Source organism: Saccostrea echinata, unplaced genomic scaffold (assembly GCF_033153115.1).
Source record: "Saccostrea echinata isolate AGI-Se365-2 ecotype Australia unplaced genomic scaffold, CSIRO_AGI_Sech_v1 ptg000023l, whole genome shotgun sequence".
NCBI lineage: Eukaryota > Metazoa > Mollusca > Bivalvia > Ostreida > Ostreidae > Saccostrea > Saccostrea echinata.
In genome coordinates this window covers 9,937,456-9,964,533 of record NW_026889772.1, presented here as the reverse complement: position 1 = coordinate 9,964,533, position 27,078 = coordinate 9,937,456, and the positions used below count along the sequence as shown (strand labels likewise).

At 34.0% G+C, this 27,078-nt stretch overlaps 1 protein-coding gene and 1 long non-coding RNA gene across 3 annotated transcripts; both read right to left on the bottom strand.

Annotated features, from left to right (window-relative positions):
- Window positions 1-389: 389 nt before the first annotated feature.
- LOC133191445 (uncharacterized) lies at window positions 390-5,056 on the bottom strand. Its single transcript, XR_009721688.1, has 2 exons — window positions 4,768-5,056; window positions 390-851 (listed from the first exon to the last, which is right to left on the bottom strand). It is a non-coding gene; the product is annotated as an uncharacterized LOC133191445 (long non-coding RNA).
- Window positions 5,057-9,324: 4,268 nt separating this feature from the next.
- Window positions 9,325-25,832, bottom strand: LOC133191173 (kinesin-like protein KIF28P). 2 transcript variants are annotated; one of them, XM_061326894.1, is made up of 20 exons: window positions 25,628-25,832; window positions 25,391-25,523; window positions 22,782-22,861; window positions 22,484-22,595; window positions 22,240-22,351; window positions 21,600-21,707; window positions 21,172-21,302; window positions 20,617-20,913; window positions 19,836-19,960; window positions 16,145-16,314; window positions 14,443-14,574; window positions 13,992-14,146; window positions 13,602-13,888; window positions 13,063-13,146; window positions 12,856-12,918; window positions 11,990-12,133; window positions 11,582-11,707; window positions 11,127-11,360; window positions 10,162-10,300; window positions 9,325-9,782 (listed from the first exon to the last, which is right to left on the bottom strand). In XM_061326894.1, exons 1-20 carry the CDS (start codon window positions 25,790-25,792, stop codon window positions 9,544-9,546), a joined length of 3,036 nt encoding a protein of 1,011 aa, XP_061182878.1. In that variant the 5' UTR covers window positions 25,793-25,832; the 3' UTR covers window positions 9,325-9,543. The 2 variants fall into 2 exon arrangements, with proteins under 2 accessions (XP_061182878.1, XP_061182879.1); XM_061326895.1 differs by having other exon boundaries at window positions 9,696-9,782; window positions 10,151-10,300.
- Window positions 25,833-27,078: the final 1,246 nt, after the last annotated feature.

Sequence of the window (27,078 nt, the reverse complement as noted above, 5' to 3'; positions counted from 1 at the left end):
GTGAATCGACTCCATATTTAAAAAGAAAAAAAAATGGAAAAGGGGGGGTCCAGACCCCAAGTGCCTGTGAAACACTCCCCTTCCGTGAAACAAGAAAAATCCTTTTTATAGGTTTGATAAATTATTTAGCAAATTCATACCACAGCTTTTGTTGTTTTGGGGGGGGGGGGGTGATACGTTTACAGACCAAAATACAACGAAAATGGTTATTTTATGACCAATTTCAAAAGAAATCGAACTACAAACTTTTATAAAGTTAATTTTACATAAATTTATCAAATTGAAAGATTAAGAGGTCATTTATCCAAATCCTTGAGTACTCAGGATTTTAAAATCCGGTTACGTTTTTCAAGTCCAATAAATTATTTCAATAAAAAAAAAATACACCCCTCATTGTAAAGACTGTATTTATCAGCAATTAATTACTTAACAATTGTATTAATTTAGCAGTTAATATGTCAAATATGTTGAATTATGTAATTATGGGTGTATAAAATGTAGGCGGGAATCAGGAGTAAGCGTTCGCAGTTCTTCGTAAACACTGAACAACAAAACAACTGAAAATGTTGGAAAACATTTTTAACATTATAAAACCCAACAAATATTTTCTTTCTCAAGACACAACATTTATACAAGAAAATAAAATAAATAATACAAATATTAATCAAATGCATAGAAATTTTTGCGACTGCGAAAAAATGAAATCCCTAACCAATGTAATCTTTTTATAAACAGCTCTGCTGCTTGTTACAATCAATTGTCATTTCTTCTTTCCGTTGATTCTAGTGTCTTTATTCAGTAATTCTGTCTCTTTTATTCCATGATTTAGTCCGTTCTGATCTGTAATAATTCTGCAATTAAGATTATAAAGATTATATTATTATAAATTTAAAAAAAAAAAAAAAAAAAAAAAAAACCCTAAAAACATGATCTTTAGCTCACCTGAGCCAAAGGCTCAAATGAGCTTTTCTGATGGAAGTTTCCAGCGTTCGTCTCTTGTCTGTCGTCTGTAAACTTTTCAAATTTTTCGACTTCTCGTAAATCACTGGGCCTGTTTCAACCAAACTTAGCACAAAGCATCCTTGGGTGAAGAGGATTTCTTCAAAAATATTCTTCTCAAGAACAACAAAGCCAAGATGTTGTATTTATATGGAGGCATCTTCAGGTAGTGTAGATTCAACTTCAAGTTTGTTCAAATCATGACCCCCGGGGGGATAGGGTGGGGCCACAATAGGCGATCAAAGTTTTACATGAGAATATATAGGGAAAAAATCTTTAAAAGTCTTCTCAAAAACAGCAGAGTCCTGATTATTCATCTTTTTATGGAAGGGTCCTCAGGTAGTGTGAACTCAAATTTGTTCAAATCATGACCCCCGGGGCTAGTTGGGGGTCACAATAGCAATCAAGTTTTACGTAGGAATATATAGAAAAATTCTTTAAATCTTTTCCTCAAGAACATAAAATTAAGTCATTATTAGTCATATTAAAATGGAAGCAACCTCAGGTAGTGTGGATTCAAGCTGACTCTTAGGGGTAGGACCACGATAGAAAATCAAACTTTTACATAGGAATATATATAAGTTATAGAAAATCTATAAAAAATCTCTTTTAAAGTCATGATTAGTCACATGAATATGGATGCATCCTCTGGACTAGCGTATATTTTTTTTTCAGATCATGACTCCCAAGATGGGGCTATTTATATATTTAAACTTTTCAGAACTGAACTGATTTCTGTTTTTCTCTAACCAAAGTGCTCAGGTGAGAAGCAATGTGGCCCACGGGCCTCTTGTTTATACCGATTTTCAAAACAAGTATTAATTGCCTATCTTTCCTTATATCAAAGGGGAAAGCTGCCTTTATATCAAAGGGGAAAACTGTCCTTATATCAAAGGGGAAAACTGCCATTACATCAGAGGGGAAGACTGTTGTTATATCAGAGGGGAAAACTTCCCTTATTTCAGAAGGGGAAACTGGAGGGGGGGGGGGGCTGCCCTTATATCAGATGGGGGAATCTCGTTATATCAAAGGGAAAAACTGTCGTTATATCAGAGGGGCAAAATGGTTGTTATACTAGAGGGGAAAACTACCGTTATATCAGAGGGGGACAACTGTTGTTATATCAGAGGGGGAAACCGCCTTTATATCGGAAGGAGAAAACTGCCGTTATATCAGAGGGGGGAAACTGCTCTTATAAAAGAGGCAAAAAACTGCCATTGTATCAGAAGGGGGACAACTGCCATTATATCAGAGGGAGGAAACCGCTGTTATATCAGAGGGGTAAAACTTCTCTTACATCAGAGGGAGAAAACTGCCGTTATATCAGAGGGGGGAACTGCCGTTATATCAGAGGTGGACAACTGCCGTTATATCAGAGGGGGAAAAACCGCCGTTAAATCAGAAGGAGTAAACTGCCGTTATATCAAAGAGGGACAACTGCCGTCACATCAGAGGGGGGAAAACCGCCGTTTTATCATGGGGGAGGGGGGATGCTTTAAAATATCAGATGGGAAAACTGCCCTTAAATCACGGGGGGGGGGGGGGGACTTCCATTATATCAGAAGGGAAAACTGCCGTTATATCAAGGTAAGTTCAAATCACATGTACTTGTTTCTGTTAAAAAAAATGTTAACACGTTGTATATTACATAATAACACAAGGTATCTAATTAATTATAGAATTACCGAATTACATGGAGTACCCCCTCCCCAGAATCGCAGTCATTTACACTTTCAGAGAAAATGCATTGGCAAGCTATTCATAACCATTCTTTTCTACGATAATTTATGTACACAACCATATATAGCATGTGTGTTTTTATTTTCTTTCAGGTCCGTAGTGTCAATACTCCGCTGTTCAGTTTATTCCGTTTAACAAATAGGCACTCCGTTTTGAGGCCGTAAACGGAGATGAAAGAAAATTAAAATATTAAGCATGCCATATAATTATGGTTGTTAGATAATTTATCGCGTTTTCTCTGAAAATGTAAATGACTGCGATTCGGGGGGGGGGGGGGGGGGGGTAAGAATTAGACGTTGAAATGCCTCTGCTATCCTCGACAAGCGGAGGGCCACGTTGTTGGAAGAGTGGAATAATACTCCCATGAGAAGGATACTCCAGCACAGGAGAATACGGGCGCTACAGATGCTCGAAGGAGGCATCACGTGAAGAAAGGGGGAGGGGTTACCGTCTAATGTGCTTCAATTATTCATGAATTATCGTATAAAATCTAATAAGATCTTGGTTATTTCCTGATAAAAGATGTACATGTATTGAAATGTTATATAACAATATTGGGGGGGGGGGGGGATAAAATGACATTAAGATTAAATCATCTCATATGTTTACCCCTTTCACTATTAAGGACTAATGACCCTCTGCTCTTAATTTCACGAAATTTTTTTTTTAACTTCCCAACATTTTATCTTGATTTTGATCAAGAGCTATAGCATCAGATTCAAATGAAAAAAATAGTACTGATTTTTATGTCAGATCATAATATGAAGAAATTTTAAAACAGAGAATAGGAAGAGTAATAATTTATTATCACAACATAAAATTAAAAATATGCGGTGTATATGAAAATAATATTTATTGTCATACCTATTAAATTCATATTAGAAAACATAATAAAGAGTTGCTTCCTAAGTCAGAATATCTCAATGTTATATGTGATTGTAAGAAAACAATTCATCTGTTAGCAAGAGTTATCTTTCTTATAAAAATATTTAAATTCTTGTGGGAAAAAATGTAATACTAATAAAAATGCTACGTTTGGTACTTGATACATTAAACCATTTTTAAAATGATCCTTAAAAATGTATTTATTAACTTATTCAATTTGTAGGGGTTTTAAAACTGGATTTAAATGTTTTTGTCAAATATAATAAAACTGAAAAGTATAGGCAAAGGAAATAGAAGTACAATGTTTCCAACACATATTTGGTTTAATCAAATTGATTACTCAAAGGTCTCGATAATTAAACTCTGATAAAGGGAACCGTGAGTAATATTAGTATTTTTACTTGGAAAGTTATCTCTCCTATCAGAGGGTCGCTGTCCCTGAAGAATCATTTGTGTGTGATGTCACAGGTGCTTGCCCCCCCCCCCCCCTTCGCAGGCCGTTTCGACCTTTTTTTCTTATAAATTATCAATGTCATATTTTTTATGATATAATCCATACCGTCAATTCGAAAAAAAACAAACATTATATAAAAAAAATCTACCCCACACTATACATAAATCTATATATAGTGTGGGGTTGATACAAAATGTTTTCCATTTGATGGTATGGATTATATATCACAAAATGTCATTGAAAGATAATTTATGAGAAAAAAGTCGAACCGGCCCACGGGTCTATATACCGGGAGGGGGTCTTTCCTCAAGCACAAGTGTGCAATATAAAATACTTAAGCTTAAAAACAAGCACCTGTCGTATACATATGCGTTTCCTTATTATTACATGTATGTCGTGCAGCAAAATGTGCGTATCATATAAATTAGTGCCGAAGGAGGCCTACTTTTGACTGACAGTTGATTAATAATGAACACTTATGATCTCAGTACCATGCGGTTATTGTCACAAAATGAAGCTTTAAAATAGGCAAAAACGCAATACTCGACCCATATTGTTCTAAACAAACACGTCTGGAACATTCTCTCTAGAAGGTTCCTCTTACCAATGACAGCTCAAGTTAGAGCATACATGAATTTTATTACTAGATCATATATTTTAATCAAAAGGCCAATTTTAATCCCACCTACCTTGACATGCTATTTTTTGGTATGTACTGGCCCAGTAGGTTCCTTTTCCGATTTATGTGCGCTGTTTATAAGATGTTCGGCGATTTTGCGCGTGTGTTCTCCCGAGTGTTTGTTCTGCTCGGCCTCTTGCTTGGTACGACCTTTCCCGCTTTTGCCGTGGACATACTTGTCCTGCTCTATATTGTATTTGTCAAACTCGTCCATATATTTCTCGTCTTCTTGCGACATGTTTACCTTCTACAATGTTCACACGTGGCAATGACCAAATATTAGAGTTATCTTTCGTGGAGCACTCAGAGAGGTAAAATAAGGGTTATTCTATTTGAACATGCAGCATAAACGTTTTTCTCTAGGAACATACATGCCAACTTCTGAAAATTCTCATGGGAGATTTTGCGCGTGACTGCAATTTTCAAAGCTATAAATTCGTGACATTTTGTCGTGAAAATAAATCTTTATCCATTTTTTTAAAATTTATAATATTGATATCACTTATCAATACAGCTTAAGGATATTAAATTCACAAACAAATTTTTTCTTTCCAAAATTCAAACATCTTTGCTAAAATAGGTGCCTCTCTCAGTAAAGGAGTGATATCTGTTTGGTTAAATATTATGTTTGACCAAGACACATAATTTGGTGAAAATAAAGAATAGGGGATTTAGAATATATCTACCTGTTTCAATATACATTGCTGATTCTTTATTTTGTCACATTTTTTTAAAAGTAGCTTTGAGTTTCGGTATTTTGCAGTTTGTATTCATTTTGATTCCCAGTTTTCTCATGGCCGTAGGAACCGGGGGGGGGGGGGCATGGGGGACCGTGCCCCCCCCCCCAATAATCTTGCCGATATATAGAATACTATAGAAAACATAGCTACTATATATGCTTGTGCCCCCTCAATAATATGATGAAATTTTTTTTTTTTTGCTTGTCAAGGAATTTTTGGTAGTTGATAGTGCCCCCAACTGAAAATGTATGGTTGCCCCCCCCCCCCCCGACTGAAATTGCTTTCTACGGGCCTGTTTCTATAAAAAGCTAATTTTCCAGAGTCTGATTCACTTTTATCTATTTCAGTTGTTCGTGTATCTTGGTTTTGGTAATGCTCTTGTAGTTTGTTTTTCAGGTTTGTGTGAGAAATATACAAAGTAGTGATATTCAATTTTTGTAGTAATGAAGACAGTTTTCTTTTATATTTTAGATACAAGTTTTTTTTCTTCTTTAAATGCAGATATTATAATCATGTTTGCAATCCATTTCTTTCAGTCTCTTAAAGATGAAAAAGCCAATATATTAACGTTGGAATTACTGACTTTAAAAAAATAGTACTTGGGACTAATACGCTTCCGTACTTTTCATTAACATTAAAATACAATTACTCGAAGATTCGGGGGCATATAGCTTTTGCTCTGTCCGTCCGTGTTTTCTATTAATCTGTTTGTCTCTTTGTCCCTTAAAACTTTAACCTTGCCCATAACTTTTGATTAGTTGGGTCTATGGCTTTCATATGACTTTCATATTTCACATGTGTACTCCTTGTGACAAAACCAACATATTTGACCTCTTGACCTTGGAGTTTGACCCACTTTTGCAAAAAAAAAAAAAAAGGCCAAACTTTAACCTAGGCCCTAACTTTTAAACAGTCGATGCTAGGGCTTTCATACTTCACTTGCATTCCTTGCGATAAGACCTTTCCTTGGGTACAAATACTTTTGACCTTGAAGTTTGACCTACTTTTGAAAAACTTTAACCTTGGTCATAAATTTTGAACGGTTGGAGCCAGGGTTTTCATATTTTACAGGTGTATTCCTTGTGAAAAGACCTTTCTTTAGGTATAAATATTTTCGATCTCTTGACCTTCACCTTGGAGTTTGACTTGCATTTGAGAAACTTTAACCTTTACCATGAGCTGTCATAAAGGGGCATCACTGTTTCACAAACACACCTTGTTTAAACTACGTATTTCAGCGAATTTGGATTTTTATTATAATCAGTGTATTTAGACAGACATAGAAAAACACACAAAATACACCATCCTGATTCCTGAAAGCAAGCCCCTATGACTCACCCACACTCACAAGGGCATTGCTATATCCCCTCCAACTTCGATTTGAGAGGATATATATAGTAACGTCGTTGTGAGGGGATAAAAAGCAAGGTTCTTGTCTGGACATAACTTTATAACTCGGTTGACATCAAAATTATATCCAGACAAGAATACACCTCTCCTTTTAAAATTATGCTTGAGAAACATACCCTCTCCGTGTGGCAATATGAAATATGAACAAGAGGTCCATGTGCCACAACGTTCACCTGAGTAACTATTACCCTTCTGTTCTTTATCAGCAGATTTTTTCCCAATATATTCCTAGGTGAAATTAAGATAATATATTGGGGCCCGCCCTACCCCCAGCCCCACCCTACCCCCAGGTGTCATGATTTGAACAAACTTGAATCCGAACTACTTTTATAAATATATGATTAATCATGGCTTTGCTGTTCTGAAGAAGAAGACTTTAAAAGATTTTTCCTATATATTCTCATGTAAAACTTAGATTGGCCGTTGTGGCCCAATCCTACCCCTGGGGGTCATGATTTGAACAAATTAGAATCTACACTACCTGAAGACACTTCAGTATAAATATAACTAACAATTGCTTTGCTGTTCTTGAGAAGAAGAATTTTAAAGATTTTTCCTATGTATTACTATGAAAAACTTTGATCACCCATAGTGGCCCCACCCTACCCTGGGGGTCATGATTTGGACATACTTGAATCTACACTCCTTGTGGATGATTCCGTCTAAATATGACGTGGCCTTGCTGTTCTTGAGAAGAAGAATTTAAAGATTTTTTCCACATATTCCTATGTAAACCTTTGATTGCCAATAGTGGCACCACCCTACCACCAGCGGTTATGATTTGAAGAATCAACAGGGGTCACCTACCACCTAGGGGAATGTCTATTGTACCAAGTTTGATGTCTGTCAAGCAAAGGGTTCTCAAAATATTGAGCAGATAATTATCTTCCTATTTCTAAAGTAGTTTGACCCTTGACCTTGTGACCTTACAATCTTCAGTGGTCATCTACTCCTTAAGGGATTAACCAGTGTATCAAGTTTGATGTTGCTCAAGCAAAGGGTTCTCAAGATACTGAGTGGTCAATATCTTCCTTTGTCCAGTTTGATCCTTGAACCTTGTGGCCTAAAAATCAATAGGGATCATCTACTCTTAAGGGGAACCAGTGGACCAAGTATGATGTCTGTCAAGCAAAGTTCTCTAGATATTGAAGAGCAATATCTTCCTATGTATAGTGTAGTTTGACTCTTGACCTTGTGATCTTAAAACCAAAAGGGGTCATCTCATCTTCAGGAGGAACCTGTGTATTTAAGTTTGGTGTTTGTAAAGTGAAAGGTTCTCAAGATACTGAGCAGACACCACCCGTGAAAAGCAATACCACACCCCCAACCCTTTGGGGGGGGGGGGGGCAAAAATTGTTTGTGTGTGGTTTATAAAAACTTTAATCTAGAATGCTAACATTAAACAGAGTAACAATCAAAAATCACAGACATGATTTTGGCAATGTCTATCATATGATTTATTTTAACAGCAGAAAACATTTTCAGTTGTTTAAAATAACAATATTGGACGATTCTCAATTCATATTTAAAAAATAAATCCTGATAACAGATGTATAGGATATCATAGGTGAAAGTATCACAGTAATTTACAACATAACACTCCAACAACCTTAACTAAACCATTCCTAAACAACAAATATTTATAAGCATTGCAGCAAATCAAGACAAATCTCTACCTAGAAAGGTTTCTGAAACTTAATTTTTTTATTCCTGGTTACAAAATTGCATTAAGTGCTAATTTCAATGCACAAACTAGGAGTATAACAAAAGGATTGCACTCAGGGTGATTATACAATTGTGCAAAATGCATTAAATGATTAGTGATTCATTATGAAAGCAAATCACATAAAAGTGGTTCACTTTAAAATAATACAGATGTATAGTACCCTTCTGGAAATTACCAGTCAGAATTTTACCAATATTCCAAAATAAATGACCAAACATACCCTGTTCAACAGAATACATAAAAAAAAAAGAAGAGTTTCAATAAAAATCAATCTCTCGAAGAGTAAATTACACAGTGACATATAAGTGTTTACAAATGTAAGCATTAATATCACGGAAAAAAAGGATGAATATGTACAAAAATGAAAAAGAGACTTATTTTTAGAGGAGACAAGAAATATACATGTATGCCTCTTTAAGATACAAAAATAAAAAATGTCCAAATTAAATAAGTATCTTGTGAAATCTTATTTTAGGTACGTGTATTTTTGTACATTGTATAGCTTACAGTTTAGCTTACATGTAATTCAATCAAAATATATGTTTAACTGAAAAAAAATTTGAAACAAATTCAAGTTATAAAAAGTTTTTAAGACAAAAAAAAATATGATTGAAATGCTTTACATTCATATATTAAATATACCATGTACGTTTTAAACAAATCAAAATGTTCTTATAAATACAGGTTAAAAAAATACACATTTTAATTGTGTTCATGTAAAAAGTGAATCTAATAAATGAAGAAGAACACAACAGTATAAAAAAAAACTGAGCAAAGCATCTGGAGTAATAAGTTAATATCTAGCAAGTGAAAATAAATTATGCAATATTTTAATTAAAACATGGACGGAAAAATAAAATATCAGTCAAACAAAAAGAAGGTCAATCCAATTTTTTACCCAGATTAACAGTTATAAGAGTACACATGAGCTGGATTTGTTCTGGCCTCGGATGGCATCAGAGGTTTGAGCTCGTGCTTTACTTGGTGGTTTATGAGATGACCGATTAGATTTTGCCGAGGCTGGTTTCTCCTTTTTCTTTAATACTGCTTTGGGTTTCTTTTCCTTAGCTTCTTTTTTGGATTTCTTTTTCTCCTCATCAGATGAAGAAGATGACGAGGAAGATGTAGACGATTCAGATGAAGTGTCATCTATAATTTTTGAAAATTATCAAATTCAGTTCTTCCTTAAACCACTTAAGATAAATAATATATATTCCATCTTATTCATATTTGAAGTTTTGAAATGTTTAAGATCTAAGAAAGCTTGCTTAAAGATAATCTGATTGTTTTGGTAAAAAGTTAAATAAGGTACAAAGTACATGTGTGTTTCTAACTTTAGTTACACAGACTGAGTTTCTAGTCATTAACTTGAAGGTCAATATCAATCTCTCTATGTCAGTTCTCGTTCCTTGTCACTCCAGCTGAGCAGTCTGACAGTGAATAAGAGGGACTGATCCAGTTCTAAATCCTAACAAGTCATTAAATACCAAAAGAGAAATTCCTCCTAAAATACGTACCAACTATTTACCTTTTTCCTGTGGAATAAGAGCAATACATTTCTCTGCAGCATCACTACTTGGAGCGTGGTAAATCTTCTGGATCAGTTCAATCGTGAGCTTCCTCTTCTTGTGTTTGTTTGCTTCCTCCAACATTTTCTTCATGGCTGCCTACAGTCAGACCATCACAAATTGTCAGACACAATAACTATAACTCCACATTAATATGACCCACAGTGGACAGAATCATAACAAGTCATAATCAAGAACAAAAATATCATATTGATCAAGAGATTGTCAAAATTTATTTTCTCCAAAAAAATCCAACCCATTTTTTTAAATATCTAGTTATAAAATCCTGACACAAGACAGGTGATGAGGGTGGCACTGACTTCATATAAATGTATTTTCTAGAATCCAATACCTAATTGTATGGAATCCGGATAAGGCCATGTAGTTCACTTTCACACCATGGAGCATCCACTAAAGGGTCAATGGCGCAATAATGTGTTGGCACGATAATGATGAAGCGATGGTGTGATTACGACGAAGTGATGGTGCGATAGCATGATGGAACGATAATGAACATTGCTTCATTGTCATTATACCATCATCATCGCAAAATTGTGTCATCGCTATCACGCTATTACTTCATCATGCCATCGTATCATCATAATGGCAATGTCGCACCATTACTATTATCATCGCTCTACCACATCATCGCTTGTCGTCATCCAACCATCGCTTCATCGTCATCGCACTATTAACCCAAACCTTGAAAGTGTAATGATGCAATAGTGAAATACATGGCCATATCCGGATTCCATATAATTGGGATACTCAAACCAAATTGGGATACTCAAACCAAATCGAGATACTTAAACCAAATCCAGATACTCAAACCAAACAGGGAATGAGGGATACTCAAAATAAATTGATAAACTCAAACCAAATCAGGATAAATCAGGATACTGAGAGTTAATCTTTTAATCCTCACCAGTTTCTGTTCTAGGTGCTGCGTCTTCTTCTCCAACACTGCACATTTCACCATGTACTTGACCTTCTCTGGGTCCACTTTTTTGTTGTTTGTATTGACATTGTGAGACTGACCCTTGGTTAAGGCTCCTTTAACCAGGGCATCCTTAGTGTTCACAGTTCTCTTCTCTTTTGGAGGCTTCTGTTTTCCCCATATTTGCAGCATGATAGCTCCATCTTTCAGGAATGCAATGTCCTGAGGAGAAAAATACAAATAGAAGAACCATGCCATGCTTGTAATAGTAGTCAATATTCTTTTTTTTTTAAATATGAAGTAGTGCTTTTATCCTTTTATGTTCCTTAAATGTTCTATGAAGTCAAAATCTAACCACATGTGCATTAAATAATCATTGTATGATGGTAAATTACCAAAGATTTCCACAATGGAATAAATTTAAAAGAAAGTCTATCACTCACGTCAGCTGTGCATTTTGCAAATCCATGAACTTGGTTAAATTTCCATTGGGGGTTGATGGTATTGCCCAACTTCTTGGTTTCAAATGGTTTTTGTTCATGATTGAAAATATATTTGGCATACAGATCCTGTCAAAAAATTACATCATCAAATTAATACTGATGTATATAATTCTAACAATCTGCTGAACTGTTATTCTCCAAATAATAAAACAATGGGCTGAATGTAGTTTTTCACTCCTTATATTTAGGCTTATTGCATCAAGATAAGGAACAATTGACATACATGTTTTAATTTCTTGATATTATTATTACTTCTGTTTTTCTTTTTTTCCTCATTTTTATGGTTAATGTTTGAAAATCTAACTATATGTGTTGGCACTTAACATAAAAACAGGAATTAGAGCTTACAGTGAATTTGGATGGCAGGCCCATGGCATTCTCCAGTTTCAGTTTGAAGTAGACATCTTTACCTACAAGTTCTGAGGGATCCTCAACAAACACTTCATCCTCAGATATTTCTTTACCAGATTTGTCACAGGGAACAAGTTCAATCTGGTAACACAAACAAATCAATATGAGTATAACATCTAGAAGATAACAGTATACTCAATATCAGTTATACAAATCAATATGAGTATAACATCTAGAAGATAACAGTATACTCAATATCAGTTAAATACAAATCAATATCAGTACTACATCTAGAAGATAACAGTATACTCTATATCAGTTATACAAATCAATATCAGTACTACATCTAGAAGATAACAGTATACTCTATATCAGTTATACAAATCAATATCAGTACTACATCTAGAAGATAACAGTATACTCTATATCAGTTATACAAATCAATATCAGTACTACATCTAGAAGATAACAGTATACTCTATATCAGTTATACAAATCAATATGAGTAATAAAGTCTAGAAACATACACTTAGTATCAGTTACAACTATATGCAAGTCTTAAAAACATATGCAGTGTTCTAGCAAAATAACAAATTCCATTTTCCAACATGGACTTGATAATTTAATGAATGCACATTTAGATTCTGAAACTAACTCTAAGGATAGAGATTGCCCATCTACATAAATAGGGAAAACAAAGCATGTGTGAAAGGTGCAAAATTATTACTCAGAATGGGGAACTTTTCTGACAAAGTACTTTGCACTACATATATATATTTATTCTGACAGATTTCTAATTGCTCTGAAATACTACTTAATCTTTATAACCTATTTGACACAAACATTTGTGATCTGTAACTTACATTGACTTTCCCCACTTCATAGCCACGGTAGTCAATAATATCCAACTGTTCCTTCATAGCTATCTGTACAAAAAAACAACAACAAAAAAATGTCATCACCATTTTGCTGCTGATTAAGATAAACTGAATCATGAGAAATCCTCAATCTAGAAGTCAACTAAGATTCCAAGATACACTGTGTAGAAATAAGCAAATTAATGTTCTCACCATGTATGAAGTTGACTGTAGCCAGATTTTCACACTGCCAATGTGAAATTCTGCATTGATGTCATCAACAAACGGATCCTTCTCCTAGAAAAAAAATTACTTTTTATAACATTGTGAAGTTCCCTACAAATGCAAAAAATGTCACATTTCCTGTTAATATAATGTAATAAATCTTGCTTCATTTAAAAAAAATTAAATGAACCATGGGGAATAACGATTGAATTTAATTTAATATCACTCCAATAATTCATAATACACATGAATAATATCTAAGCATTCTCAGATTATCAGACAATTTATATTCTATCACAGAGTTCTTAACCATTTACCAAGCACTAAAGAAAGAAAATCTTATCCTGACATTCAACAGAATTTTTTTTTCTTAGAAGGAGTGTAAATTCCACAGTCTGTCCCATCCAGGAAAAAAAATGTTCACTTGCAGGAAATAAATCCCACAGATCTCCCTATCCAAAAAACAAGATAACTTACTGGGGGTAAATCCCACAGATCTCCCCATCCAAGAAATAATGTGAACTTACAGGGGGTAAATCCCAGGGATCGTCCCCATCCAAGAAGTCATTATACATCTCCTGCATCACATATTTTCTGTTCATGAATTTGACCTTTGGCCAGATCCATTCATGTTTGGTCTCAACATTTGTGGCCTTGATCATGACCTCAGTCCTACCAGTCTGTTCTCCCCGTGCCTCGGGGGACACAATCATTGACTCAAACTTCATCTTTTTGTCCAGTTCCTGACTGATGGCATTGGCTTCTTCTACTGCTGGCATGATCTCTAACATGTCCTCTTGTAGCAGAGCATCATCTGTCATTAAAAGTACAGTATAATTACTACTGAAATGCACAAAAACAATTATCTCCAAAACTGTGGTTGATAATGTCTATGGATATTGAAGTTAATTACGGACCTCTAGATTTGTTTTCTCCACTCATGTCAAATCCCGATTTTTTAGCCACCTCCTCTTGAGCCATGTCAAATGTCACCTCTGGATACTTCTCTTTGGAGGAATCTCTCTGTTTAGGGTTAACAAAGACAAAGTACTGTGTGGTTCCAAAGATCAATCTATAATAGAGGGATGCACGTTAGAATTAGGATTCCTGAAAACTCTGCTGTCCCATCTTTATGAAGTGCGGTGTATGATATACTGCATAAAATGTATACTAAACAATGAACATTAATACGAACTTCTTTCACAGTGAATAATTTTCTAAGTGTTTTTAACATCAATTGTATGACTACTATTAAATTCTTGATTATATGCAAGAAAGAATGGAAAGTGTTGACTTATGTCATATCTAACTAACACAATTTCAATCCACTAAAACAAGTCAAATAGGGTATTTATTTCTAATTTGTACCTGTCGTTGTGGTTGAGGGGTTGTTTTGACACCACAGCCTTTCCATTCTGTAACAATCTGTTAGTAACATCACATGGTTCAATGGTGAACTTCCCTCCATCATTTCTGATTATGGCATGTTTAGCTGCAACACTAAATTTGAAATAACAATGTCAATTATAAATGGTATATAAATTTAACATGAAATTGATTATCAACATTAAACAAGTATTTAAATGAAAGTTTTTTATGATTCTTTAAAAATTTTTTTTTTTCCTTTATGACTCAGAAAATAGCTTAAAAAAATTTCCCCCAATTCTACACTTACCCTTTGAATTTCATATGCAGATTATAAATATAAACCATAAAATGGTTTTCCTTCTTTTTTAATCTGGGGATTAACAGTTACAATCATGGCAGAAAAAAATTATATATCCCACTTATGCAGGTTATGCATTTTTCTGCAATGTTGCAACAATTATCCCCACATTAACAAACAAAATAAGCAATAATTATTGATTAAATTAAGGTACTGCATCTCTAGCAGAATTTTCCAACAAAAAAAAAATCTCCAGTGAATCAAACTGAAGATGCTTCTCTCAATAAATATTGCAATGTTTAAAAAGCCATATGTACATACAAACATGCAACTAGACTGATTTGTCAGACATAACTAAAATATAGTTTCTAACATTATTGGTCCACTAATGAGTAAATTGGAATATCATACATCCCATGAACACGTACATGATAATATGCAGACTATATTCAGGGTTGCAAATAACCACTTGCCCAGTGGCAAATGCAAGTACATGTAAAAAATAAATTTTGTCTGTGGGTGACAAACTCTTCAGGATTTTATCGTCCACAAGGCAAGTAAAAATTTTATCCTAACTCTTCTGGAACCTGACCTTGCTTTGACTCTACTTTTAAATACACTTTTGTTTCCACTATTTCCCACCTAATTAAAGTTTTCTAGACCCTCACTCATGTCAACATTGTGAAGTAAAATGTGGAAAATTATTAAAGAGGGTCTAAATACTCAGGAAAAGGAAAAAATATGGATAACAAATACATGTACATGTACTACTTTTAAGAATTACAATACCAAACAAAGATCAAGATTTTTTTTTTTTACCAACTGGACAGAAAATTGTGGGCCCTAAAAATATCAATGTGGGCTAGTAAAATTTGTGAAGTTGGGCACCCACATGGCCATTATTTGCAACCCTGTAGTACATGTATTTAGATTCAGCTAGCTATTTTCATCAGTTTTAAATTTCATACAATGTTGGAATACACATACATATATATTTGCATGACTCCGGGAACAAAACACATACCCTAGTGATTTCTATCTGGAATACATGTATTGTAATTTTAATTAAAACTAAATTGATGATTTAGTCAATTAATGTAAATTCTGGGGGATTAAATCCAAAACTTTTAGATTGTAACATTTTTTCACAAAAGAGTAGTAGTTTGTACAAAATACTGTAGATCAGCAGATTTTCCTGACCCCTTATTTTTGCAGGAAAGTTGTTTAGTATTTATAAGCGATACAAAATTTCCACTAAGTCTAGTTGGATATACTTGTAACCTTTAATAATACAAATATACGCGAGGATGAAATTTTGCATGCAAACAATCTCAAATAATTATACATAAAAAAGTTCTTATGAATAAAAAGTAATTTACAGTAAATTATTCGATGATTTCCTACCTTGGCCCTTTCAACACAATGTCCCCTTCAAATCCCAGGCAAATTTCGGGGGCCTCCAAGAAATGGCTTATGTGTCCTGATAGCTGAGGGTCAAGGTTCAGGTTAGACAAGTGGGGGACAGTTTTTTTCTTCTCAGCAATGGCGTGGAAGTCTGCCCCACCTCCTCCACCCTGAAATATTAGACAGTTAAAGAATAAATCTGTTTGTCATCCTGAATCATTGTAATTTATAAGAAATTTTCTGTTAAAACAAAGACTTCTTTTATTCAATTAAGTAAGAAAGACAATTTATTCCATTGTTCATTCTTAAGACATTGAGTCATTGAATTCAAATAATTTCATTATTTTCCCAGCTGACATTTTCATTCAAGTACTGGTCTACCTGCACCCTTTCTGTCCCCCTCCCCTCCTTCTTTTATCAAGTACTTATCTACTCACACTTTCTGCCCCCGCCCATCTAAACTTCCTTGATCATGTACTGGTCTACTTACACCTTCCCCCTCCCTCCCCTACCTCTTTGATTATGTACTTAACTAATTAAATTGAATTGTAATGGTCTACTTACACCTTCCCCCTCCCTCCCCTACCTCTTTGATCATGTACTTAACTAATTGAATTGAATTGTAATGGTCTACTAACACCTTCCCCCTCCCTCCCCTACCTCTTTGATCATGTACTTAACTAATTGAATTGAATTGTAATGGTCTACTTACACCTTCCCCCTCCCTCCCCTACCTCTTTGATTATGTACTTAAGAGGCAGTCCACCGAAAAACCAGGCAATGGGTGGCACATCACATGTCATGGATTTTAATTATTTTTTGCATGTAGACTTATTAAAGCAAGTGTTTACACATGACAACATTAAAAAAATTTTTAGTGCTCCTCTAGTCCTATTTTTGGTAAATGCTTAATTTTAAGTGCAAAAAGGTCAACATAAGGGTAAAAAAATTACTACGTTTTTATTTTGTTTTATATGTAACAAATACTCAAAAGCTGGATGTGATGAATATTATTTATAACATAGACTCTTATCTTTTATTTTATTAATGAATAAGACTCCAATTTATATTTCTTTAGAAAAAATTATATGGTCCAAATTTGAGTTAAGCAAGTAACTTTTTGAATCCAGTATCCAATTTTCATTACGTTATAAAATCCAATACATTACAAGGACAGATTTTTTTTCTTATGTTATTATGAATACAAAGTACAAACTTTTGAATCACTCAATAAAATCAGTGGGAACAGGTATATTGAAAGAAATAAAAGGAGTCAAATTTACCTTCTTTTTTTTTTTTTTTTTATAATTTTCCCAAATGAAACCGATCCCGACCGGAATTATATAAAGAAAAAAATACTATAATTGTAATGTTAAATTTGGCTCTTTTGTTGTAATATGAGTAAAAACTTACTAGATTTATTTTTTTAACATGTTATATAGGTGGCAGGTGCCTTTATTTTGATAAATTTGTTAATTTTGCATTATTTCGATCGGATCGGGATCGGTTTTTACAGTAAATTTAGAAACATTTCCTAAATTTGGCTCTTCATTTTAATTTATCAGAAAAATATGCTTGTCTTTTATTTCTTTTCAGTCAGTTAACTGTTTTTAAATGAGTGTAACCATAGATTCAAATTTATATATTATTTAAATTACTAATGTCTTTTACATACATGAAGATTACATGTAAAACATCTGATTGAATTCTTAATAGATACTCAGTATTTAAAAAAAGTATTTGTACATGCATTATGCAACAAATGAGAGCAGACAGCTTTCTAGCTTTATTATTTATCTTATTTCCAAGTAAAATTTCTTTTTTTTCCTCAGGAATTAAAGAGTAAATTCTATCAGTGGCGAAATTAAACTTGCCTAAATACAGGAAATATTTTTATGTGTACAGTCTCGACTTTATCCAAGTTTTTTTCTTACCTGTCATCTGTAAAGCCTTTTCCTCTTTTACAAAATTTGATTTTATATAAATAAGAAAATAAGTTCTTTCATATATAGTATCATTATTCAAGAGCCGATAAATCCCAAGCAAAAAGCGGGGGGGGGGGGGGGGGGGGGGGGGGGGGGGTCATGACATCATTATTTTTAAAAATTGGTTTCATGAACGTGAAAACATTTTAGAATTGGCCAACATAGTCACATGTTTAAACTCCATATTAAATGTGAGTGTGTGATTGTTTCAATCGCCAAATTAAAAAAATAAATAAGTAAAATAAAAAAAAAACAACGAAATGTTTCACTAAACCATCTTCCGTTTTAGTGCCAAATTATAGTGGGGAGTTCAGCAGTAGTTTAACTCAATAAATATATTTTTATAACTTATTTTTCAGGGTTTTTTTTTCATTTTTAATCGTACTTCGGATTGTTTATTTTGATTTGACTGCATAGATAAATATATTTAAGTTTTTACAAATATCATGAAGTAAACATCTCAACTTCGTTGAATTAAGTGTTGCGTAAATCTAAAACATTCATCAATGATTCCAAATTTTATAAGAAATGTTCATGATAAACACTTCATTAATTATTTTTACGCATATCCTAGTATATCAGTTTAAAAAAAATAGTTCTCAGACATGTATAAAATTACTTATCAAAACGTCATCTAGCTGAGACGCCGCCCGTGTATAAAATACATTTTGATATTAAAATATTATTTAACATTTAGAATAATGCACTCTGAAGAGTAATTAAACAGAAAAAGAGAAATCATTTTTTTAAAAATCTTTTTCTTTACACTTTTACGCAAAGAATTTACAAACTTCTCTGGAAACTTGTAACTATTTCATTGTGACGCAATATTAGTCAGGTATATGACGTCACTGATACATCAACGGAAACGTGGATTCAACCTGAATAATAGAGCCAATTTTAATCTAAATATTACGTCTGGAGGCGAAAATGAATTATATTTTGAAAATAAATTATTTAGTTTTTTGTTTAATTATTTTCTTTAGTGTATCGATTCTAAATATTTCACTAGAATTCCGATAAAAAGGTGTTGAGCAGATTTACCGATGCCACGGGAGATAACTCTTGCATCGCAAAATTTCATAAAAACGTCCTTATATTTTGCCAGAAAACTACTATCAAAAGTGTTTTTCCCACCGATTTTATTTTTTAAACAAAAAGTTGAAATATTTCTAGATTTAGTTAAGTGTGAGTTATAGTCCTGTTAAAAATGTATTAGAAATTACAGTTCTTTGTTTCTGACCTACATTCAATGGTTTATATAGGGGCATTCAAAAACACAAAACACAAGGATATTTTACTAAATAAGCAATTATCAAACGAATCTTCAATTACATTATTCCTTTTGGGCTACATTGATATTGTTTTTAATAAAATATCAAATATTCCTCACATTCGATGTGCCGCATATTAATACAATACTGCCTGGTTTTTCAGTGGACTGCCTCTTAACTAATTAAATTGAATTGTAATGGTCTACTTACACCTTCCCCCTCCCTCCCCTACCTCTTTGATTATGTACTTAACTAATTAAATTGAATTGTAATGGTCTACTTACACCTTCCCCCTCCCTCCCCTACCTCTTTGATCATGTACTTAACTGATTGAATTGAATTGTAATGGTCTACTTACACCTTCCCCCTCCCTCCCCTACCTCTTTGATCATGTACTTAACTAATTGAAATGAACTGTACTGGTCTACTTACACCTTTCTGCTCAGCCTCCTTGAGTTTCTCCTCAAAGGTCTTCTTCATGTCCTCCATTTCTTGTGCATTTTTGTCAAGAATAGATTTATACTGATCTTCCAATTCTTCTTTTATCTGTTTTTTCTCTACAAAGCAACAGAAATAATATTTACCTCATACAATGGTGGCCAATATCAACTGTGAATTCAAATTACATTTTTTTGCATTCAGGTGTTCTCTGTTATCACCAAGACAGGATGTTCCTTTTAAAAAGACATTAATTTATTCTTTTATTTGATTGGAGTTTAAATTTGAAGATGATTGATATTACAGTCGAACAAATTAATAAAATTTCATAATACTCCGAGGCTTGTAATTAATTGCCTTATAAAAATCACAAAAGTTTATATTTCAAATTCTGGTTTGAAAAATGTGTCACCACATTAAATCTTTCGTTGAAACAGTTAAAAAAAAACAAAAAACCAAAACAAAACACAATGTAGTTGATACTAAATCTGCAAAGTGTATGAATTTGGATATTATTTATTAAAAGAGCCTGGCTCTTGAAGGTAATTTCCCCTTGTGTGATGTCATAGGTTTTCACATAAACTTTCATTAATTTAGTAAACAAGCAAATGTTTATGGGATTGGTTAAAAGATTTCATAATGATGATACTGGCTAAAACTGAGATACTTCTTATGGCATCGTCTTATTTTGGAAACCCCCTCCCTCCTCCTTCAGACTCTAGAAATTATGATAAAATATCAAATCTGAGATCTTTATTAAAGGATCTAAATTTACCCTCTTCTGTTAAATCTTCATCTTCTTCACCCGCCACCATCTCCAGTTTACCCGAGGCCAACATGGCCTTCAGCTTCTCATTTTCCTCCTGTAATTCTCGGATTAATTTCTCTGTAGGGTCCTCATTGACTGAGGTGGAGTTCTTGATCTGCTTGGCTCTGTCTGCGTACCTAAGGGTGGACAGGGTCTCATCATAGTTGATATCAGCGGGAGACAGAGCTGCGATCATGATGGTCTTACTGTTTCCTCCCAAGGCATTCTTCAACAGCTTGGTCAGGACAGAGTCTCGGTAAGGAACTGAAATATCAATTCTTAATCAATAACCCCAACCTCTGTGTATCTGGGTGATTCTGTACTGAATACAGTAACAAAAGTTCTGAATCAGTCAGGAAATTTAGGTACAGATTCTCCTGATATCTGCATGATGATTAAATTTAATTATGACAAGTGAAGGAATGAAACATAAGAAATGTGACAAAATGATTTGAAGAAAAATAAGAAATTATCCTGTTTACAAACATTAGATTCTCAGTTGTTTGTGTTTTTAAGACTCACCTCGAGTATTTTTTCCAGAGGATCTGTCTGCCAAAGCTGCGATCACATTACCCAGACATGACAGGGACTGATTAATGGCAGCTCCCTCCTTCAGCCTGTCCCCTGTGGCTCCGGTGCTCTCTGCTCTCTCACTAAGAACACAAGACTCGTCTTTAGAGTTTCACACACAAAGCTTGTTTACATTTTTGAACATGTAAGATTATATAACCATTTAACACATCCATAAAAAGAAATTTCAAAAAAACATAAGCGTGCCATTTCATTTTATACCAGCTATAAAAACCATTTTTGAATAACTTACTATTGGAACTCTTTAAAATGAAAAGTTATTTATTATAGCTGCTACTTTTTACATTCTGGCACAATGTTCCTCTTTTTTAAGTTAGACACTGGTTCAAACACCAATAAACTTCATTTTATCATCTTACCTGCCAGCCAAGTCGACAAGATTGGTGACCGCTGATTTTGTGGTATCCTCTCCTGCAGCATTCTGGAATTTCTGGATAAATGTGATTCCAACAATGGTGTGGGCACGACTAAAATATAGAAAAAAATGGTTTAATCAACAGTCCATCCATGATAGGTTTTAACTTTTATAAAATATTGTATCTCAGTTAATTAACATTGAAGTACTTGTCTTCAACATGTTAAATGAACAAAGCATTGTATGAGCAGAATTATTCATTTGTGATTCAATTTCATTTATTTTGTTAATAAAATTTATCAACAAAATTAAATCCAGTATGAAATTTTCACCCAGAAATTGTTAGGTTACATGTATGATTACTGAATAAATGATAAAATTAAGTCCCCTTAAAAAATCATTTTAAATCACAAATCAACAAAATTTTATCCTTTAAAATTTCTTTCTCTGCACTGAACTTTCCTTTTCTGGACTAACATCCATTTAATTAATATCACTGCACAACAAATATTGTCAAATATTGAACATGAAGATACTTTACTACGCTGAAGTAAATATAGTAGTCAAGATCAAATTAGGTTGCTGAGGTAGTAATTTCAGTATGTTTAGGATTCCTGCCATTATTGCGGTATTTTAGCTGTTACCTGCTGGTGGCATTCATGTTTGTAGAGGCCACAGTCCTATTCTGTGTGCCTTCCTCCATCCTCGCCTCAATGTCTGTGTAGCTCTGAACTGGTACAATCTTTAGACCTTCAGCTGCAATCACAAAAATTGAAATTAAACCATCTGTTAAAATTTCACATCAAACAAATCTCATATTCACTGGACTACTCTCTCTCTCTCCCTCCTTCCTCCCCCCTTTTCCAAAAATAAAAACCCATATCTTACCATAAAATCCCAGTTTTGGATGCTGTCTAACTCTCAGTCCCCCTTTCTTGGTTCGACTGTCAAGAAGGTCACGAACTTGTTCATTGTAAATTTCTAGCATGCTAAATGTGATCTGTCATAATAAATATAAAAAATATAATAATTCAGTGTACATTGAAAAAAAAATCTTTTTTTTTTAGTGTGTTACATAAATATCTATGTTCTTGATATTAATTGGTTTATTTTTTTTTGTTTAATGATTTCATATTTATTTATTTATTTATTTAATTTCATTGTTGTTGTTTTTTTTTGGTCATACTTCAAATTCTGTCTTGTCACCCTCTGCCTTCTTTGCCTCAACTTGCTTAAACACATCATCACAAAACATGGGCACAATACCTGAGTAAAACAATTAAACAAGAGGCCCATGGGCCACATCGCTCACCTGAGCACATTGGCTAGGCAAAAGCACAAATCAATCCAGTATTGAAAACATTACCGGGGGGGGGGGGAGGATGCTTCCATATCAATATGACTAAACATAGCTTTTCTGTTCTTGAGAAGAAATATTTTTTCTATATGTTCTTATGTAAAACTTTCGATCCCCCATTGTGGCTCCTCCCTATCCCAGGGGTCATCATTTGAACAAACTTGAATCTACACTACCTGAGGATGCTTCCATATCAATATGACTAAACATAGCTTTTCTGTTCTTGAGAAGAAATATTTTTTCTATATGTTCTTATGTAAAACTTTCGATCCTCCATTGTGACCCCGCCCTACCCTTGGGGGTCATCATTTGAACAAACTTGAATCTACACTACCTAAGGATGCTTCCATATCAATATGACTAAACATAACTTTTCTGTTCTTGAGAAGAAATATTTTTTTCTATGTGTTCTTATGTAAAACTTTCGATCCCCCTATTGGGCTCCACCCTACCCCCGGGGGTCATCATTTGAACAAAATTGAATTTACACTACCTGAGGATGCTTCCATATCAAAATGACTAATCATGGCTTTGCAGTTCTTCATCAGAAGAAATTTTCCTATATATATCTTTTTCAGACCTTCATCCTCCATTGTGGCCCCACCCTAACCCAGGGGTCAACATTTGAACAAACTTGAATCTACACTACCTGAGGATACTTCCACAAAAATATTATCAATCAGGCCTTTGCTGTTCTAGAGAAGTAGATTTTTAAAGATTTTTCCTATATATTTCTATGTAAAACTTTGATCCTCCATTGTGGCCCCGCCCTACCCCCCGGGGGTCATGATTTGAACAAACTTGAATCTACACTACCTGAGGATGCTTACATATAAATATGACTCATCACGGCTTTGCTGTTCTTGAGAAGATTTTTAAAGGTTTTTCCCATGTATTTCTATGTAAAACTTTTATCCTCCACTGTGGCCCCGCCCTACCCTTGAGGGTCATGATTTGGACAAACTTGAATCTACACTACCTGAGGATGCTTACATATAAATATGACCAATTAGGGGTTTGCTGTTCTTGAGAAGAAGATTTTTAAAGATTTTTCCTATATATTTCTATGTAAAACTTTGATCCTCCATTGTAGCCCCGCCCTACCCCCGGGGGTCAAGATTTGAACAAACTTGAATCTACACTACCTGAGGATGCTTACATATAAATATGACTCATCATGGCTTTGCTTTTCTTGAGAAGAAGATTTTTAAAGGTTTTTCCCATGTATTTCTATGTAAAACTTTGATCCTCCACTGTGGCCCCGCCCTACCCCCGGGGGTCATGATTTGGACAAACTTGAATCTACACTACCTGAGGATGCTTACATATAAATATGACCAATTAGGGGTTTGCTGTTCTAGAGAAGAAGATTTTTAAAGATTTTTCCTATATATTTCTATGTAAAACTTTGATCCTCCATTGTGGCCCCGCCGTACCCCCGGGGGTCAAGATTTGAACAAACTTGAATCTACACTACCTGAGGATGCTTACATATAAATATGACTCATCATGGCTTTGCTTTTCTTGAGAAGAAGATTTTTAAAGGTTTTTCCCATGTATTTCTATGTAAAACTTTGATCCTCCACTGTGGCCCCGCCCTACCCCCGGGGGTCATGATTTGGACAAACTTGAATCTACACTACCTGAGGATGCTTCCATATAAATATGACCAATTAGGGGTTTGCTGTTCTTGAGAAGATTTTTAAAGATTTTTCCTATATATTTCTATGTAAAACTTTGATCCTCCATTGTAGCCCCGCCCTACCCCCGGGGGTCATGATTTGAACAAACTTGAATCTACACTACCTGAGGATGCTTCCACATGAGTTTCATCTTCCCTGGCTTTGTGGTTCTTGAGAAGAAGATTTTTAAAAGATGCTATTAATTTTTCACTAATTCTTTATTATCTCCCCTTCATTTGAACAAACTTGAATCCCCTTCACCCAAGGATACTTTGTGGCAAGTTTGGTTGAAATTGGCCCAGTGGTTCTTGAGAAGAAGTCGAAAATGTGAAAAGTTTACAGACAGACGGACGGACAGACGGACTACAGACAAAATGTGATCAGAAAAGCTCACTTGAACCTTTGGCTCAGGTGAGCTAAAAAAGATAAGCCACAGAAAAGTTCTCTGAATTATTACCAAGGAAAAAAGGTGCTTTTTTAAGTATAAACTGTGCACTTTTTAGTTTATCCAAAAACTGCATTAAATCAGATCCTAATTATATATTTTTTAAAATCATCAAGGACATAATTTTGAATTTTTTCCTCATTAAGAATTTATTATGTCATTAATGGATATTTCTTCAAATACATTTTCTTCTCTGCAACGTGATTATCAAATAGAAAAGGGGGAAAATTGTTGGAGATATTGATGCTCCAGCTTTTTGTATTTTCTTTTAAGATTACTAGTAACTTATTCATTTACAAATATATACAAACCTTTGTTAATTCCATAACCAACAACAGACCAACTTTTTCCCGACCCAGTTTGACCATAGGCAAACAATGTGCTGTTATAGCCTTCCCAGGCATTCTGAAGAACTGCCACTCCCAAGGAATCATATACTTTTTTCTAAAAGTCATCAATATATATCAATTTCTGTATCCCTTTCAATTGAAAAAGATCAAAGATAAAAAGCTTTAATATCACTATATTTATTGAGAAAAAATGGATACCTGATCAGCAAATTTCTTTCCATTTGGGTGTGAAGTATCAGGACCATAGTATCCATTGGCGTCTTCTTTGCTTCCATCATGTGACCAAAAACTGTAGTCAAATGTAAATTTTCTGGGTTCATCATTCGCTTCGGGGTCTGTAATCTGTGTTGTGGGACCATTCATATCAATGATAAGGGTAGCATTTCGCTCCCTTTCTCTGCGATTGTAAACAGTGTTAAGGAACACATTATTCTCGATATGAACAAACTTATTACAGCTGTCAACAATCGCTTGATTTAGATATATAGCTTGATATAGCTATATAGCTTAATTAAGCTATTCAAAACAGCTTAATAAAGCAATTTGAATAGAGTTTTTTACAAAAATGTTTTTTTAAGAAATAGACAAAAAGTCCCAAGTATGTGATTATGCATATTTGTACTCTGGACTATTGAAAATTAAAGCATTCCAAATAAAAGATACTTTAAATATTGCTGCTTTTGAACACTTTTAAGCATAAAATTGATGTATTTCCATTGTTTGGTTAACTGTACACCACCTTGTGTGTGGTAATCGAGGCATGAATAAGTATGATTACTTCACATTGTGCAAATTGTGTTGAATTACCAATTATTCAGTGAATTGACCAGCTTTACAATTTCATTCATTGACAAGAAGTAACTGTGTGGTCACAAATCAATTGCTTAATTTATATAGCCCAAAAACTTTTAGAACTTTGAGTGCAAAGTTTATTGAGGTGAATAGTTTATTTCCTTTGCTTAAAAAAGGTTATTCTAAATTCTTACTTAAACTTTACATCAAATGCTATTTATAAACCTATAACAAACTTATTACAGCTGTCAATCTTACATATACTGTAGATCTACAGTGTACATGGTGTATGCAAATCTCTGTCTATCATTTAGCAATAGCTGTGCAAACAAGCAGAGAAAAATCTATATTTACTGACAATTTTCTTAAATCCCTATAACTATACAGTTACATACAGAATATGCTATAACCACCATAATGTTGCAGTGTCTGTGACAATGCAGAGTTGTGCCCCTTTTACCACAGCCTTTGGAAAAATCATCAAGACGATATTAGTGATAAAAAAACTTCCGCCAATTAAGTCTAATACCACTGCTTAAGCAAACATAATTTTCGTATAATTCTGCTGGTATGTTTAAGAGATTTAATATAACTCCAACCGGTGCGCCATATCCAAAGATGCGCGCGGTTAATCTCCCAAAGAAAAAAAAATCACAAAAGGATATGAAAGGTCGCACTCTCACAGCAACTTTAACGTTTTCCTCCGGCATGATGAGCAGACTTTCAGTAATGTTCCAAAATTTCTAAGTTCAGCTTTTAAAATTTATCTAGTGCACAATGTTGATCTTCACAACTCCATTCTTACTCAACAGCTGTTTGTAAACGTTGATTGGTTGCTATAGCACGCGTCATTCATT